The sequence below is a fragment of the Elaeis guineensis genome, chromosome 4 (assembly GCF_000442705.2).
Source record: "Elaeis guineensis isolate ETL-2024a chromosome 4, EG11, whole genome shotgun sequence".
Classification (NCBI taxonomy): Eukaryota; Viridiplantae; Streptophyta; class Magnoliopsida; order Arecales; family Arecaceae; genus Elaeis; species Elaeis guineensis.
In genome coordinates this window covers 18,691,905-18,708,106 of record NC_025996.2, presented here as the reverse complement: position 1 = coordinate 18,708,106, position 16,202 = coordinate 18,691,905, and the positions used below count along the sequence as shown (strand labels likewise).

Here is a 16,202-nt window from a genome sequence, read left to right as displayed (position 1 = left end):
GATGAGATCCAAGAGAGTAGGATGCCGATGGCCTGATCCATGACAGTCTTGAGGATCCTTGTGATCCATGCACTGCCACCACCTACGAGGACGAGAGATGGAGAGGAGGAGGATCATGGGGGGAGGAGGAGGAGAGCTGCTTGGAGATTGTGGGGCCACTGTTGCTCGAAGATCGTGGGAGATGACCGCTCAAGAAAGAGGAGAACAGTACGAGAAGAGAAAGGAGGAGAAAAAAGCGGAGGAGAAGAGAGAGGAGGAGAAAGAGGAGGAGGAGGAGCATGACACGAAGAGAGGGAGAAGGAAAGACGTCAACATGGGAGGCGATCAATGCAGTGGAAAGGAGGCTGAGGCATTCGACGCAGTGGAGAGACGATCGATGCGGTAAGAAACGACGGCGAGGGGAGGAAGAGGGCCGATGCGGGAGAGATGGCTGTGAGACGAGGAGACGGCCGACGCTATAATTTAATAATGCATTAGATTTATAATTGAAGTTAGAATGATCATGTCTTCTAATATATTTAATTCATAATTGAAATAAAAATTAAAATAAAATTTAATATTAAAAAAATATGAATTGAGTTTTAAAAAATTAAAATAAAATCAAAATGCAAATATATGGGGCTTTGTTCAATCAATTAGATAGAACAGCAGGCGGTCATTTATTTTTATTTTTATTGCTGGGCTTACCTTTTCCGGACAAGATATAGTGATGGTACCTTTATCTATTGGTGACCACGCAAGCCCTCCGATGGCCACTTTCAAAACCCAAAAAAGTATCTTTTGGTGACCACTGGTACGCAAACCCTCCGATGGCCACTTTCAAAACCCGAAAAAGTACCAAATGCCGGCGGCCGACGCGGGAGAGGTGGCAGCGAAAAGTGAAGAAACGGAAGAGAGGGAGGAGGAGGAGAAGCAGGCATAGGAGAGGAGGCCAGTAAGCGGCTGACTCAACGGTGAGGAGACCATTAAGCGGCTGATTCAACGGTGAGGTGAGTCAGCCGGCATAGGGAGAGATAGTCAACCAGCGTAGAGAGACGGTGATGAGATAGGAGTTTTTTGTGATCTTTAATTTAAATTTTTTTGACCATCTCTATCTAATAAAATATAATTAAAAAGCATAGAAGCAAAATAGTTCTTCCTTTTACTATTTAAGATCAAATAGGATAATATATCCCGTTCTCCACCGTACAAATGCCCTGAGATTTGATGCCCATCAAATAATAATATACCCCGTTTTCCACCACGAGCTGCTTACAAACTTGTTTGCCATGCGTTAATACGGTCTCGCTGTACTGCAAGCTGTGAATTGGATAAGACAAACCGAATTCTTATCATATTGCCAAGATTGATGCACTAAAGCAATCTGTTTCCAAACTTTCAAGATTATCGTTTCCTCCGATATTTCAGGCAACATCTTTCGAATTTAACTTGAGAATTAGTTCAACTTACATGTACATAATCGGATGACATAGGCAACGTCGATTTCAAAATTAGATAATTCGTTTCATAATTTTTGCTTTTCCTCATGACCCCTAATAGTTTCCACCTCTCAGAATGTCAGGTTCTGATTACACCTCAGTAATCTGCCTCGCAATTAAGGTAAAATTGTAATGTTGATAAAAAACACAGTAATGTCTGCCCTCAAAAAAAATAAAGACAAACGAAATAAAACGTGGCTGCTCAAAATAAATCGAACAAGCATTCAATTCTTCCCATGACTATATAAAGAAGATTACCTGATTTCCAAAGTCCATATGTGAAGCATGAGATCAAGATCTGGTTGTAAATCTAACATCAGCCTGACAGCATAACTTCCATTGATATTATTAACTGTCAACCATGCATTTATGCTTGTATGTCCTTGGAAATTTTGGAAGGAAAAGCCAATTCACTATGATGCAAGAGATTGTGCTCGGGTGAAAACAAAAACCCCACCACCCCCAACAGAGCGGCCCAAAAGCATGTCACGGTCCACATATGATAGATAATACAACCCTCCGGGTGATCGTCTCCCACTGCAATGAAGGTTGGACTTGAGCTATTCACATCCTATTAAAGATGAAATTGATGTTTCCCATACACAGAAGGGGGGAAAAAAGGGTACCTTTCTGGACTTGTCACTGGCACCTGAGCTCGAAAAGTCCTAAGGAACTGCAAAATCTGCATTCACACACACCATTATGAAGGTAGGCTAAAATAGTCGGTATCATTAAACAGGCATCAGGATTTTTAACACTGAAACACAAAAGCAGCAGCACTGGCACTAAACCAGCAATTGCTGTTTACCATAGAAGCCCGTTAATTTCTAATTACATAATAGTGTCTACAGGGAGATTCAAATCTTATCCACTGAACTCGAAAGGCAGTCAGAAGAGAGCGGTTCAGCCAACAAGCTAAATAGGTAGATGTAAGATATGATTCAACCAGTTATTTAGAACAATTAATAGTCGACATGTATGAACTTGTGCTTAGCAATTTACTCATATGAATTTGTCCGGTACCTAAGAGTATCATATATAATATGGTTTAAATTTCAACAACAGAATGAATAACAAGGTTGATAAACTTATGATGCCTTATGGCATACCTGTAGGTTTAGAAAAGAACGAGGAAGAAGAGCTGGAGCTATCAATGCTTGCAGCTCTTCACTAATCTTGATATTTTCAACAGCAACCTATGAAACAATAGATCAGTGAATCATTAGAACTCAAAGCCACAAAATAATAAGCAACAATATAAAGAACTTTCTTTTTTTCAAAATTTTCTTGACCTAGAAAACAATATGCACAACAATAGAACGCAGTCTTTTGGGAAATTAAGTGCATCATTATGCTAAATAACTTATGTCATCTTTGTCATTACCAAACTTAGATATCAGAACGGACAGGTATGTAAGTCATGTTGCTATTATTTGATATAGAAGTATAACGTATTACATATGATTATAACATGGAAGACATGAAGTGAAGGAGAGAGCCCAAGAAAATATATCAATCAAAAATGTCTTCTTTATCAGGTACATGCCATCGTCATGGTGACAAGGCACTTTGGTAGTGTGCACCTAATTGACAGGGTATTCCTCCTTAAAGTCCACTTTGACAAAATTTATCTTCACCATGCAAAGCAAGTGGTGTTCCAAGTTTCTTTTCAAGAAATTTTAGGTTCGCCTAGTTCATTGAAAGGTTTGTCTAACTCTGTGAGATAAAACACATTACAGAGGCTCTTGAATTGCACAATACTTGAAGAAGATAATATACCCTTGCACCAAAGGACAAACCCAAGATTTTCAATGTGCTCATGAATATCTCAAGTATTCAACAATAAAATATAAAAAAGTGAGAGTATGTCTTCCATGACCTCTAGACGCATAGCCCTTTTGCATAAGTCAATCCTAGTATGTTTGTGTCGAGTGTCCATAAGGGCCTTGTTATACGCTCTTATGTGAAGAAAGTAATCAGTGCTGACTTGGAAAGCCTCTCATTATTTTATTTATCATCAAGGCAATGTTTTAAAATGCAGTTTTTGAGACCACAAATGCACACACATGGTGGATGAAGCCTAGTGACCATACCGCATTGGAGCTGGGCAGCATTGTAAGCTATCAAGTGCCTACATAAGCCTAAGCAGCTCATGTGAGACCTGAGCCCCCACATAATTGTAATGATGATGAATGATATGTTATTTTCTGAATAATATTGACTTCAGAGTGTCTATTTGAATGCTGGTAACTTACACACTACATGTCTAGTTTACTAGCTAGATACTTTAAGATTAACTATAAGCCATGAATCCTTGTTGCTCATTTTTGTTAGTTCATCATTTATTATTCATTGTGTTTGTCTGAAATATGAGCATAATGAGAAGGAGATTTCTACTCCATTTAACATGGCATAATATATAAGACAGGCTGTAAAATAACAAGTTACCAACCACAAAGGTGCCCACATATGCACCCATATACCACATTGCACTAGGCAGTAATTTGATAGCTTGCATATCATGGCTGCTTTCAAAACATTGAACACGGGTCTGACATGGACACCTACAATATAATCTACTCACTATAATCTATAAATAACTCTACTTCGTATAGAGAACCTTGTAAGCTTCCAAACAATGATCTTGACTTCGACTAGCTTTTTAGAACTGAAGATTATGAAAGAGTCCCTTAATGAAAATTTATTACGTGTGCAAAAGGGCTTAAAGGGCAAGAATAAAACTTCAGAATGGAGTAAGCTGTAAGTGATATTCCTGCAACTAAGCACAAGCTGCCGAGGCAGTAACAGATACTAAGAAAACAATTTGACCAGGAGAGATTGCATATATCTAAACAGTACTTTCAGCATTATTTTTAGGAGAATATGGTAAAAAAAATAGCCATTGCAAGTACCTCTGCTGTATAAAGCAAGAACTTGATGTCAGTCAATCATTCTACCTCATTGGAAAGTGGATTGAAGCTCCCCTTTTGAAAAGTCTTAAGTTCTAAAGCAGACATCAGGGGTTCATAGGCATCAAAGAGATAGAAACCAAACATATTGGAATGGGAAATAAATGAGAGATCCCCAAAAGTAAGGGCCAACTTATTTTAAGGACCTTTATGCATCTAAGAACCACTTCTTTCAAGGACTTCTATCATCCAAAACCAGAATCAAGCAATGCAAATATTAGATTTTTGCTTGTTAGAATTGATGGTTCGGCTGATGGAAAAGTGCTTTGAAGTTCTAAAACATTCTTATCATAATTTCTTTCCCATATAATAGCCTGTTCCATTATCACCAAATCATATCTTTAACTTTCAGAAGAAAGAGTTGCATCAGAAAACACAACATTTTAAAAACCACAATCACTCATCAGTTCATTTGGACCAGTATGAACAAGACATTTAAAAGCATGTGCAAGATGAATGGCCTACGAGATATCATACAAGATATCATGTGTATAAGAGATACTACTAAAATCTTATGTGCAAAAAAGGCCTACCTCTTCAAACTGAAGATAGATGTTGCGCTTAGAAAGAACAGAAAATTTTGCAGAGACCAACAGTGTTGCACCCTCTTGCTCCTATAAAGAAAATTTTTATAAGGTTCAAAACATCAAGAAAACCAAGCCCAAAAAATTGCAAAATAAAAGAAATGTATAAACAACAGTGGCAGCACATGAGTAGAACTGTTGCAATTTTATGCAAAAAAGCACACATATAACACACAAAATCAAATTCATGCATGTCATGACAATTGACCAAAATTTGACAAACAATTTAAAAGCAAGAATCCACTTGTAAGAGTTTTCTGATCTTGATCGGATGAATCTAACTGAGACCACTGGAGGTCGTCACGTATAATTACATAATGCACTTTCTTCTATGATATTAACCTTTAACCAATTAAAGCCCGATATACATTGTTGGCCCTTTCCCTAATGGTTCAAGCTTTTGAGGTCTAGAGATTAGTTAACATGATATCAGAGCCTTACAGCCTTGGTGCAATCCACCAAACACTCTTCCATTACTTTTGGTGCTTCTTCAACAATCTTGCTTTGGCATTGTTTTACTTCTTCAAGTGGTCTTCACCTTTGGTGTTGTTGTTCACCCATGTTAGCTCCTCTATATGTTCATCACTGGTCAAATATTCCTGCTGCTCAAAGCTTGTTCTTTTATCTCTATTGAGCCTTCATGGTTCGCGCTACTGCTGCAATCACCAACAGCAGATTCTTTTCTTCAGCCTTATTACACTTTTCTGTTATAGCATCCACAACCTGTTTGAGAATTTGCTAAAAAAGCACCAGCATCTTCCATCTTGATCCAGTTCATTTCCCACCAGCAACAGCAAGGTTTAGAAGCAGCCGACCATCTTCTCTTAACAACAATCAACCAGCAGTGCATTCTCCAAGATGCTTGTAGTACTTGACAATTTGCCTGTTAGGCCTGCTGGTGTTTGCTGCCACTTTGGCCTGTTATTATGACATTAGGCTTTCTCTTCTCATACTGCCCTGAGCAACAAGAGCCCATTTTGCTGTCCTTGCAATTATAGTAGTCTCAATTTGCTCACTTGCAGCTTGACATGCTCTTTTTTTTTTTGAGGCTGCAACTTCAACAATGTGGAGCTGCAAATGGAGCTGCATTTGCTGCTGAAATTGGATTATTAACAGCCTTGGCTGGGAACTCTGCAAGGTCCAGAATAGCATTGTGAGCAAGTAGCATTACTTGCACAGCTATGCTCACCAACTGTTTGATGAAGGGTTTGTATCATTAAGACATCAGCCTAATATTATATAGTCCACTATTTGTTCCTGACACGGCCTAGGCCATGTTTCGATGGAAAGAGAAAGAAAACCCACGAAACAGAAAAACAGCAAAAGAAGAAGAAACTCTCTTCTTCCCTTGCTCTCTTTCTTTGAGCATCATGGAGCCTTCTTGAGTTTTTCCGGTGCTTGGTATTGGGCTCTTATGGCTCTCACAATCAATTATTTTGTTGGAAGTGATTTGGAATTAAAGAAACCCTTCAATCATCATGTACGGACAGCCATTTTTTCCTTCCAATCTACTTTAGGTAGGACAATTGGGTCTTTTTTCTTTTCTTTTTTTTTTTTTCTTTTTTGCAAACATTTCAAGGCCAAAGGACCAACTATTTGGACTTGCAACAATCTCTCCAGGATGAAGAAGATCAACAACCATGTTCCACCATTGCAGGTGCTGCACTTACAGGCTCCTCATGTATGGATGATAGCCACTCCACCGATCGTTCCTTCATAGGTCCATAAGGGATGCTAGCAAAATCTCCCCTTATAAATCACCGATAGTAATTCATCAATCCAAGAAAGGATTATAGCTCCATTACAGCCGTAGAAGGCTCCCACCCCTTGATGGTTTGAACCATTTTCTTCCCTATCAAAATGTTCCCATGCCCAATCTAATGACCCAAGAAGCATGTCTCTTGTTAGGCCAAAGAACACTTTTCCTTCTTTAAATAGAGTTGGTGTATGTGTGTGTGCATATATGTATGTATGTATGTATGTAGAGAGAGAGAGAGAGAGAGATGGACTAGGCTATATTCAAGTTGCCAAGCTCGGACCCAGTCGCCTCTACCACTGTTGGATCAACTCGGATCATGAAACCTAAAAACAAGCTGTTAATAATAGACCCTCCATCGTTACATCTAAAAAAAAAAAAGAGGCAAAGCATTTATGGAATGGGACAGCACTCGTACCCTTGTCCCCCTTTCTTGGGTACAACACTCACCTTTAATGGGATGAGGCATGACATGCCACCCCCTCCCCCGCCACCCCCCCCCCCCCCCCAAACCAAGGCTAGGTCCTTTTTTGTTGTTTTTTACAATGTTTGTGTTTATTTCCGCAAATTAGGTGTTTATTGTCTAGAGGTTGGTGTTTATCGTGGACACATTAGTGTTCATTTGTTTAGAGTTGATGTTTACTTCCAGCAAGTTAATGTTTATTTTCGAGCACCAAGCATTTACTCCAAACTTTCTATTTATCCTCCTTTGTTGTTGTTTACTACAAGGTAGTCCTCACTTAACCAGGGTGGCCAGATCTTTTTCTATTTATTTCTGTATTATTTTTATTTATTCTCACAGACTGGGTGTTTATTATTTTGGTGTTAGTGTTTATCTTGGATGAGGAGAGAAGAGGGGGATAGATAGAGAGCATGGCAGGATGCATCCTGAGGAATAGGTGCTAGCATGGACAGCATGTCCCATCCCATTAATTAATTCTATTCTTTTTTTGAGGAATGGGTGCTGGCATGGACAACAGGTCCTATCTCACTAATTAATCGTTCTCTTTTTTTCCTTGTCATACAATGGACCAGGCTAGGCTGTTAATGGTTGTTTGGAATGCCTCAAGATCCATGCCAATTCGGCAGTGGCGGAGGATACAAGGTCTGGGTTTGGCTACACTTGATTGTAGCCTGGTCCAACTATATGTATATTTGCATGCATGCATATATATATATATATATATATATTATATATATATATATATATATATATAGTTGAGACGAGCATCTCACAGGATATCTTAGATTGTTGGATCAGCTCGAGATGCTCATTCATGCTATCTACCTCCAACTGGATTCTTGATTCTAGAGCCTCCCACAGATGACTGCTAATGTCCTCTTGGTGCACCCATCACTATTGTATACTCCTTTTTAGACAAATAGCTCTCCCTTATCAGTTACCATAATAGTAGTCTTACTCCTCAATTTGATGCTTTAGTTAGTTTTCTATTTCTCATGTCATGTTCCTAAGCCTGCCATGAATATTTATTCCATGAGTCAGCTTGCCAGCAGCCATTATACTATTATCTTTAATCAAAATTTTCCGAGCTGGTACCACCAACCGTATCGACCGACGGATGGTACAGTTCGTACCATACCGAACCGAAATGAATTGATGAAGGCAAGTGGATCCGAACCGGAAGAAGAAAAAGAGAGAGAGAGAAATAAAAAGAGGAGGAAGAAAAAAAAACAAGGAGAGGAAGGAGCCGGCGGGGCCACCAGATGGCCTTCAGCTGGCCACCTTGGTTGTCGAAGGACGCAGTCCACACGCGCGGCACTGCGGGCGGAAACAGAGGTGACGCCCTTGTTTCGTGAGTTTTTTTTTTTAAATCTGGTTTTAAGTGAAAACGGCAAATAGTTTGCCGGCTTCACGGTTTGATTTTTTTATAAAAAAAAATCCCTGAAGTCGGCAACTGAGTTGCCCACTTCATCAGTTTAAAATCAAAAAAAAAAAACAGAACATGCGACTGCCTGTTTCGAAAAAGAAGCGACTCCGCCCGCTCGACGGCCGTCAAGCCATCGGCGTCGGCTCGCGGACCACTGGGGCCTCGCGACGGAAGTGCTGTTCGTCCGATAGATCCCTCCCCCGCTCTCTTTCTCGCTCTCTTGAAAATCCTATCAGGCAATACGGGCTCGAAAGCCCTCCGACGACCGCAGCCAGCCACCGTCGGTCTCTGACAGCTCCTTCCCTCTCTCCTCTCTCTTTCTTTCTCACTTTCCCTCTCCCTCCCGTGCCGTCAATGTACCAAATTTACTGACCGAACCATGCCAATTCTCCGCCGGTCTGATACGATACAGGATGTACCGGCCAGTTCGACATGGTACGAAAAACCCTATCTTTAATTCTTCATCATATTTAGGGTAGGACCGTCATACTAGGAGGGTGATTGGGATGGGCTCCAGACAAGAAGGACTCTACTACATGAATCACTTACATCTCTTAGATTCTGCTTCCATTACCGTAACTAATACTTCATCTCTTACTAAAGTTCATTGTATCAATGCATAATTTCCCATATTAAGCATATCATTTCGTACCGATATGGGAACAAAACTCGGTATCGGGGTGTACCGAGTCTAATTATGCCTAACCGACCTTCATGCTAGGTAGACTAACTTTGTACCAGCATAGTATGCATATAGGATCCTGTATCGAGAATGTGAACCTTGATTAGTCTGTTTGACTTATGGCATGGATAGATGCATATACTTGTCTACAGACCGAACATGGCTTTTCCTTCCCTTAAGTTAGACCATTTGAATAAACCTTTATAGTGCATAGACCTGGTTCTAAACAAAAACATACAATTTCTGTAAAAACTTTGGCAACTATAACTTCTTATCTTTATGTGATGTTTTTGTCTGGAAGCATCAACAGAAAAAACAAGTATTATTTAATGTTATTAACAAATAACAACTCCAAACTGCATACCAAATTTCCACCTTCAAAGAAAGAAACGCTAGAAAAGTTAACATTCTAAAGATTATCTTTTTATAATGGATATTAACTATAACCACTGCTCATACTTCTTCTTCTTCGTCTTCTTCCTCTTTCCGGGGAAAGGGAGGGAATCCTGCCTGTATTATAATTACTTGGGTCTGAATCTGTGAGGATGCACCACTCGAGACAAACACAGAACCTCCAGTTGTTTTATATGCAAGTTGATATGCAATACTAGGAAAACACATCCATTTTTACAGTTGACCAAATGCTTGCATGTCCTCTTTTTTTTTCCCAGTTACAGACAAATTTTATGGAACAAAAGCAGGGAAAACTTTATATCAATGAAGAAAAAGCACATCTATCTGTTACCTCTAATAGGGTTGGAATGCTCCAGCGCACAACATTCCTTACAATTCCTCCATCAGACCGATCCTTACATTCAAACTTCTGAAAAATTTGTCCCACCTACATAAATTTCCCAGGGAATGGAAAAAAAACCATAAGCGATCCAGCAATCCATGAAAAAGAAAACGAAAACAAAAGGGAGCAGGATAGGGACCTGAAGGAAAGGGAGCCTGGCGGCAGCCTCGAAGAGGACAAGAACATCGGAAGCCGAGGTGTAATTGAGCCGCCATGTGCCGTCAAGCTTCGATAGGTCCACCGGCGAGCCCGCATCATATCCTTCCACGCGCACCTGCCCACCCAAGTCCGTGGGTTTGGTTTAGTATCAAGACAAGAAAATTCACCAAGAAAGAAAGACAGTGCCGATGTCTTGTGGTACATACCAAGGCCTCCTCGATGGAGGAGCGTTGGTCGGCGGTGGTGACGAGGCCGCGCTGCGTGTCGTGGACAGCTCTCAGGAGGTCGTACTTCCTGTTCTCCAACTCCACCTACCCCGCCACCGCCTAATGAGGGAAAAGAAAAATTTCCAAGCAAGGGCACCAAAAGACAGTAGGAGAGAAAGAGGAGGATCGTTACTGGAGAAGGGGCGGTGGTGGAGATGGCCGTGACGCGCGTCGAATAGGGCCGAGATGTTCTCTTCGGTGGTCGTTTGGTGCAGGGGTTAGGCCACGGGATCGAATTTCTTGTTCGCTTCACTGTTGGGATTGGGATTTGTAGGAGTACCGGGAAAGGAAGGTCCATTTGGCCCCTTCCTTCTTCCGTAGCGTGGAATAGCGAGTGCTACCAGTGCTGAAGCTGTAGCATTATCACTCACCGTTCCATTTTCGTTTTCACCGTTTGCCTAGAAAAGTGCTACTTGAGTCTTTTCTTCAATTTTAAGATCTAGATGACTAGATCCAGCTTCAATAGGTCCATTAAGAGGCAGTTTGAGTCAGGCTACAGCTCCGGCTTGCTACAAATTGGCTAAGGCCTGACTGCATTATTAACTTGAACCTACAAAAAGTATTGTTAATGCACAATTCACTCTGGATGATACAATCAGAGATCAATGTTAAACATTGTTAGATTGATGGTGTCGGGGACCTTGCCTGCACTCAGAAAATCATTGATTTCCACATTCCCTGGTAAACTGCCTGCACTCAGAAAATCATTGATTTCCACGTTCCCTGATAAACTGAGTTATCCATAGGGGATAATCTATAGCTTTTCGCATTAAAAAATGTTAGTACGAGCCCTACGACTTTACTAAGGGGATGTTTGATTTACAACCAGATTTAGAATGAGAATAAAAATCGAAATGACTTAAAATCAGAATCAGAATGACCAAATTCTCCTAAGCGTTTGATTCGTGACCAAAATCGAAATTGAAATGAAAAATTGAATCCATAAAGAAGAGTAGAGATTGAATTCTATATAAATTGAGCCATTCCCATTCCGCTTCGAAATCGAATTCAAATGAGACTCCTCCCAATCAAACGGTTAGAATGAAAGTCACCTATTCCAATTCCGCACCCCCACTCCTACAAATCAAACACTCCCTAAATGTATATCCTCTCCGATACTCAAGATCTTGAAATAATAATTCTTTCATTAAGAGACTGATGAAAAAGAGTATTATACCTGTTATTGACCATTATAACATTAACGAGCCCATGCTATTTGCCAAAATCACTATTCATATATCATGGTACTACTTCCACGATGCTGCATTTGGTTCTTTGAATGCAAAAAAAAATGGAAATAGATATGGAAGGCAGGAAGTTGGAATCACAGATCCCATTCCCTTATTTGGATATGCAACGACGGAATATGTGGAAAAGAAACAACCGTGACATTCAATATTTCATTGAACTAACAATATATCAAGTTAGAAGCAATAACAAAATGAACGGTTTATATAGAACCATGGAAATGAAAAAGTTGCAGATAAGACATCCCCAGAAAATTTATAATACATCACCATAATACAAAAACTCTTGAGCAATAAACTACTATATCATCCCCAACAAGATGTGCAGATAAACAGTGTGCAATAAACAGATAAACAGATGAGACATGAGAATACGTCAAGAATGACCACCATCCTAGCGTACATGGTCAAGCTTCACAGTTCTTAGAAAACAGTATAGGTGGAGAAAGCTCATGCAGGAGACGATATTCTCAATGGAAAACATCAACATGACCACCTTTACAGGCGCAGCCTGAAGCATCGATGGGCACAGTGAGAGCCTCAAACATGTCAAGTACAGATTAAACTAGCTCAGGACAAAATGACCCTAGTTTCAATACAGTCCAACCATGGTATGCTTCATGAGATCAAACCATCCATTAGGATTTCCTCTTAAAACCTTGCTGCATTGACAAGAACCATTGCTGTCTTTCCACACTGTGGTTAAGCTCCTTGATAATTGTACATAATGTTAGAAGAATTAGCTAGAAGGAATTTCTATGAGCCTTGAGCAGGAATCGACTCTCTGACTGTTGTGTTGTGACAGGCTACATGATAGGAACCATCCTTTTTGTACCTTCAAAATGAAAGGCATCAGGTTAGAGTTTCTACAAATTGAAACGAACAACAATTAACTAAACATCATTTTTCAGTTCTCCTGAGATTCAAGTGCCTGAGTGATCCTGCAAAATAATTTGAAACGTTCACAAATATCAACATGAGAAGCAAAAGACTCATGTCATATGTAAAAATATTTCACCAACAACCTGCAACAAGCTAAGAGGCACGATAAAATAAATAAATAGATAAATAAAGTTTTACCAGAACAAAACAATAGGAGTACATTGAGTGAACCGCCAAAACCTGTCAATTCAAATAAGTCATAGATAATAATACTACTGTTGTGGCAGACAAATTCCATACAAAGGATCTTACACATAAGCAAGATTAAATGACACTCAAAACTAACAATGGAAAATAAAGCACACTTTCAATATAAAGGCATTAAGAAAGGAAAACCATGACTCAAACAAATGTACAAAGAACAGTATTACAGAGCATTAAAATTGCAGTTCATCAAGAGAAAATGGCAGCCAAGATGTCAACATATGGTACCATCTGAATTATCTAATCAAAGCTAAAAATGATGACAGTAGCTTTAGAAGGCCCTCTGTCTAAATTATGAATCAACATACTGCTTGAAAGAAGTAGTAGATCTAATCTGATGGCTTGAAATGCTCGATTAAAAAAACATCCATAAATGGTGCTAACATCTGTTGTAAGTTTTAATGAAATGTTAAACAGTTAGAATATCACCATTCCACTCAGATGGTGCTACAAAGGACTTTCAAGAGTTTCACAACATGTCCATAACATATTTGGTTCACTTCCAAGTCTCAATAGAGCAAGGGCATTCCTAATATGCATCGCAAAGGAAGCAAAGGAAGGTGAAGAAGAAAAAAGAAATGGAAATGGAGCCAATGAGCTTTAACTCATGTCCATGCCATCTCCAACTTGACTGCAGATTGGAGACACCACAGTGAAAGACCTCTCAAAAGGAGGAGGATGCAGCTGTGCATCTCGCCTGCGCTTAAAAGCACAGCCATCAGAGTTCTCTGCTTCAAGCTTCCTCCGAACTCCTCTAACTGCCTGCTGTTCTGCTGGTGAAAGAGGAAAGACCTGCCCGCTCACTCTGCAAAGGGAGTTATAGTTATCATACAAAATCCTCTGGTTACAGTTCTTGTCACAGATGTGTGTAATTCCTGTTAGTTTGCAGCGGTACATGTTTCCCAATACATGTTCATTTTGGCATCTCGTATCACATTTGTGACTAGGGATTGGCTCTTCCCTGTTAAGAATACTGGACAAAAAAATCACATTACTTGGCTCAGCAATCATAGATTTTCCATATACCTCCATCACTCAGTTGATTGATACTTTTGTATGCGTCTCTCTTTCTAGCACCAAAGCCTCTGCAACCCAAAAAACCAGGAGTTTCTTTAGAATAAATTAAATGTTTCATGTGAAATGTGCACCCATTAAAATTAATGAATTTTCCCCTAATTCTACATTTTGGCATGAAACAAATGACTGTTTAAGCTAGACATGGAAAGAAAGCAACATCAAGAGGTAAAAGGTGCTCTATTAGGAGATTTGAGGTCTAAGATGGACACAATCAAGAGAAAGAATAGAATGGGGCATGAGAACAATTGAGCAGACCTAACTACATCTATGTTACAATGCTTGCTCAGGCAACAGTCAACAAGACTATTCTTAACAAACTTCCATCATCACAACCTTATCTTTCCATATGCTCTGAGTTTTTATTACAACTGCAAAAGCTAAATATCAATAATACATCTCAATGGAAAGTTTCCACTGGCAAACTGCTAACTATAGCATGGTCAGAAATAAGTCATTAATGTTTGCAATATAAAGAATACTTAATACAGATAAAAGTTGGTTAGATGGGTGCCACCAGAATTTCAATCATTGGTCATCTAATTATGTCACAAAATAAACATATTACAATACCAATTGGCAATCGCCAGGTACCACTCATGTTATGTCATTGCTATCCTTCTGCACGGGCATTTGATCCTTGTACACAGTGAGCACAGAATGATTCGCATATCAAAGACACACATGGCAATAGTGCAGCGAGAGACAACAAGAAATACTGTTTGAAAACCAAATTTCAAGGCTCAAATCATAGGACCAATCTTCTTCAACCAAAATATACATAAGTCATGTATTTAATTTACCATAAGTTAAGCAACCAAAATTGGGGCTTAAGCACCACCTGACATGGCCAGATAACACACAAAAACTCGAAGCTCCAAGTACTAAACCACAAAGAAGGCTCAATAATGCATATCTATCTGATCATATCACTTAAACAGTATTCGTCTTTCTATCTTGATTTGAACATATCCGACTCATCAAATTACATATTTATAATATAGATCTACATGATATGGCACCTAGTCTCCCAAAGCCAGCTAGGACGTGTAGTTCATGGCACCATGATGACAACGGAAGAGATGGATGTTAAACACTCGCTTGTGGAGACACTGGACAATACTCCCTCTTATCTCAGACCGAGGCTAAGGTGGGCGAAAAAAACCGAGCTAGGAATACACTCCGACTGAAGCTACGATGAGGCCCGAAAGAAATCCAGAAAAAAAAAAAAAAAAAAAAAAATTGAAGCCCATACAACATTACTTGTGCTTCAAAGAAACGATATCAAATTAAGGGAAAAAAAAAACATTGAATAAAAAGAGATTCAGACAAAAATTCAAGCAGTGAAAGAGAAACATCACACTTTTTATAAAAAATTAGTATCAATAATACCCACCAAACCCAATCAAAAATCCACCCTTGAAACCCAGTGCAATTATAATGTTTTCATTTCATAAAAAGATTATAAAAAAAAGACTAAGAAAAAAATCTCACTCAAGATAAAGGGTTGTTCACCAAACCAAACCCTAGCACGAATAATTCGAGCAAATAAAATAAACATTTAGAAAAAAAATAAGAGAAAGACAAGAGACTTACTGTGGTGTGGGTGAGAGATAACCTCAAAACTGGAAGTCACGGACAAGGAAATCAAAAGATCAAAGAAAAGAAAATAAACAAAAGCTAATATCTCCCCTCAACGGACTCGGCCCTCCCCCTTCTGTTCAGACGCCCTGCTCCCCACCTCGCCGCGTGCCAGTCAAAAACGCTCCCGAAGGCGACGCTTGGCTCGCCTATTTATAGAAGATAGACGGACCAAAGGGAGGGACAGAGGTTGTATATTTTGCGGGAAAGATGGATTCTCCTTCCTTCGCTAGAATCCACCGTTGGATCGCTCATGGTCGCCCCGACAGATGTGCATCGGACGAATGAAGGAGTTTGTAGTGCTTTACGATCTATGCATCTAGAGATCCAACGGCCGATATCGTGAAATGAGACCAATCATTCTGTTCCGCGAAAGGTACAACCGACCTGGACCCAAGCACTGCCCTTCCAACTTGCCCGCTAAACGACAGGGCGCACTTCGCTTGATCCGTCTAACGGCTCAGCTGCGTCAGCTCGGCTTACTTCTAAAGAAACAGCGCCATGCCAGTAGTATA

At 39.7% G+C, this 16,202-nt stretch overlaps 2 protein-coding genes across 2 annotated transcripts; both read right to left on the bottom strand.

Annotated features, from left to right (window-relative positions):
* Positions 1–1,777: 1,777 nt before the first annotated feature.
* LOC140857185 (probable plastid-lipid-associated protein 10, chloroplastic) lies at positions 1,778–11,549 on the bottom strand. The gene is made up of 8 exons (XM_073255764.1): positions 10,713–11,549; positions 10,520–10,624; positions 10,294–10,428; positions 10,104–10,199; positions 4,981–5,061; positions 2,588–2,674; positions 2,105–2,160; positions 1,778–2,015 (listed from the first exon to the last, which is right to left on the bottom strand). Exons 1-8 carry the CDS (start codon positions 10,875–10,877, stop codon positions 1,892–1,894), a joined length of 849 nt encoding a protein of 282 aa, XP_073111865.1. The 5' UTR covers positions 10,878–11,549; the 3' UTR covers positions 1,778–1,891.
* Positions 11,550–12,003: 454 nt separating this feature from the next.
* LOC109505788 (uncharacterized) lies at positions 12,004–15,834 on the bottom strand. Its single transcript, XM_019850267.3, has 2 exons — positions 15,643–15,834; positions 12,004–14,057 (listed from the first exon to the last, which is right to left on the bottom strand). The coding sequence occupies exon 2, from the start codon at positions 14,002–14,004 to the stop codon at positions 13,573–13,575; it is 432 nt and encodes a 143-aa protein (XP_019705826.1). The 5' UTR covers positions 14,005–14,057; positions 15,643–15,834; the 3' UTR covers positions 12,004–13,572.
* Positions 15,835–16,202: the final 368 nt, after the last annotated feature.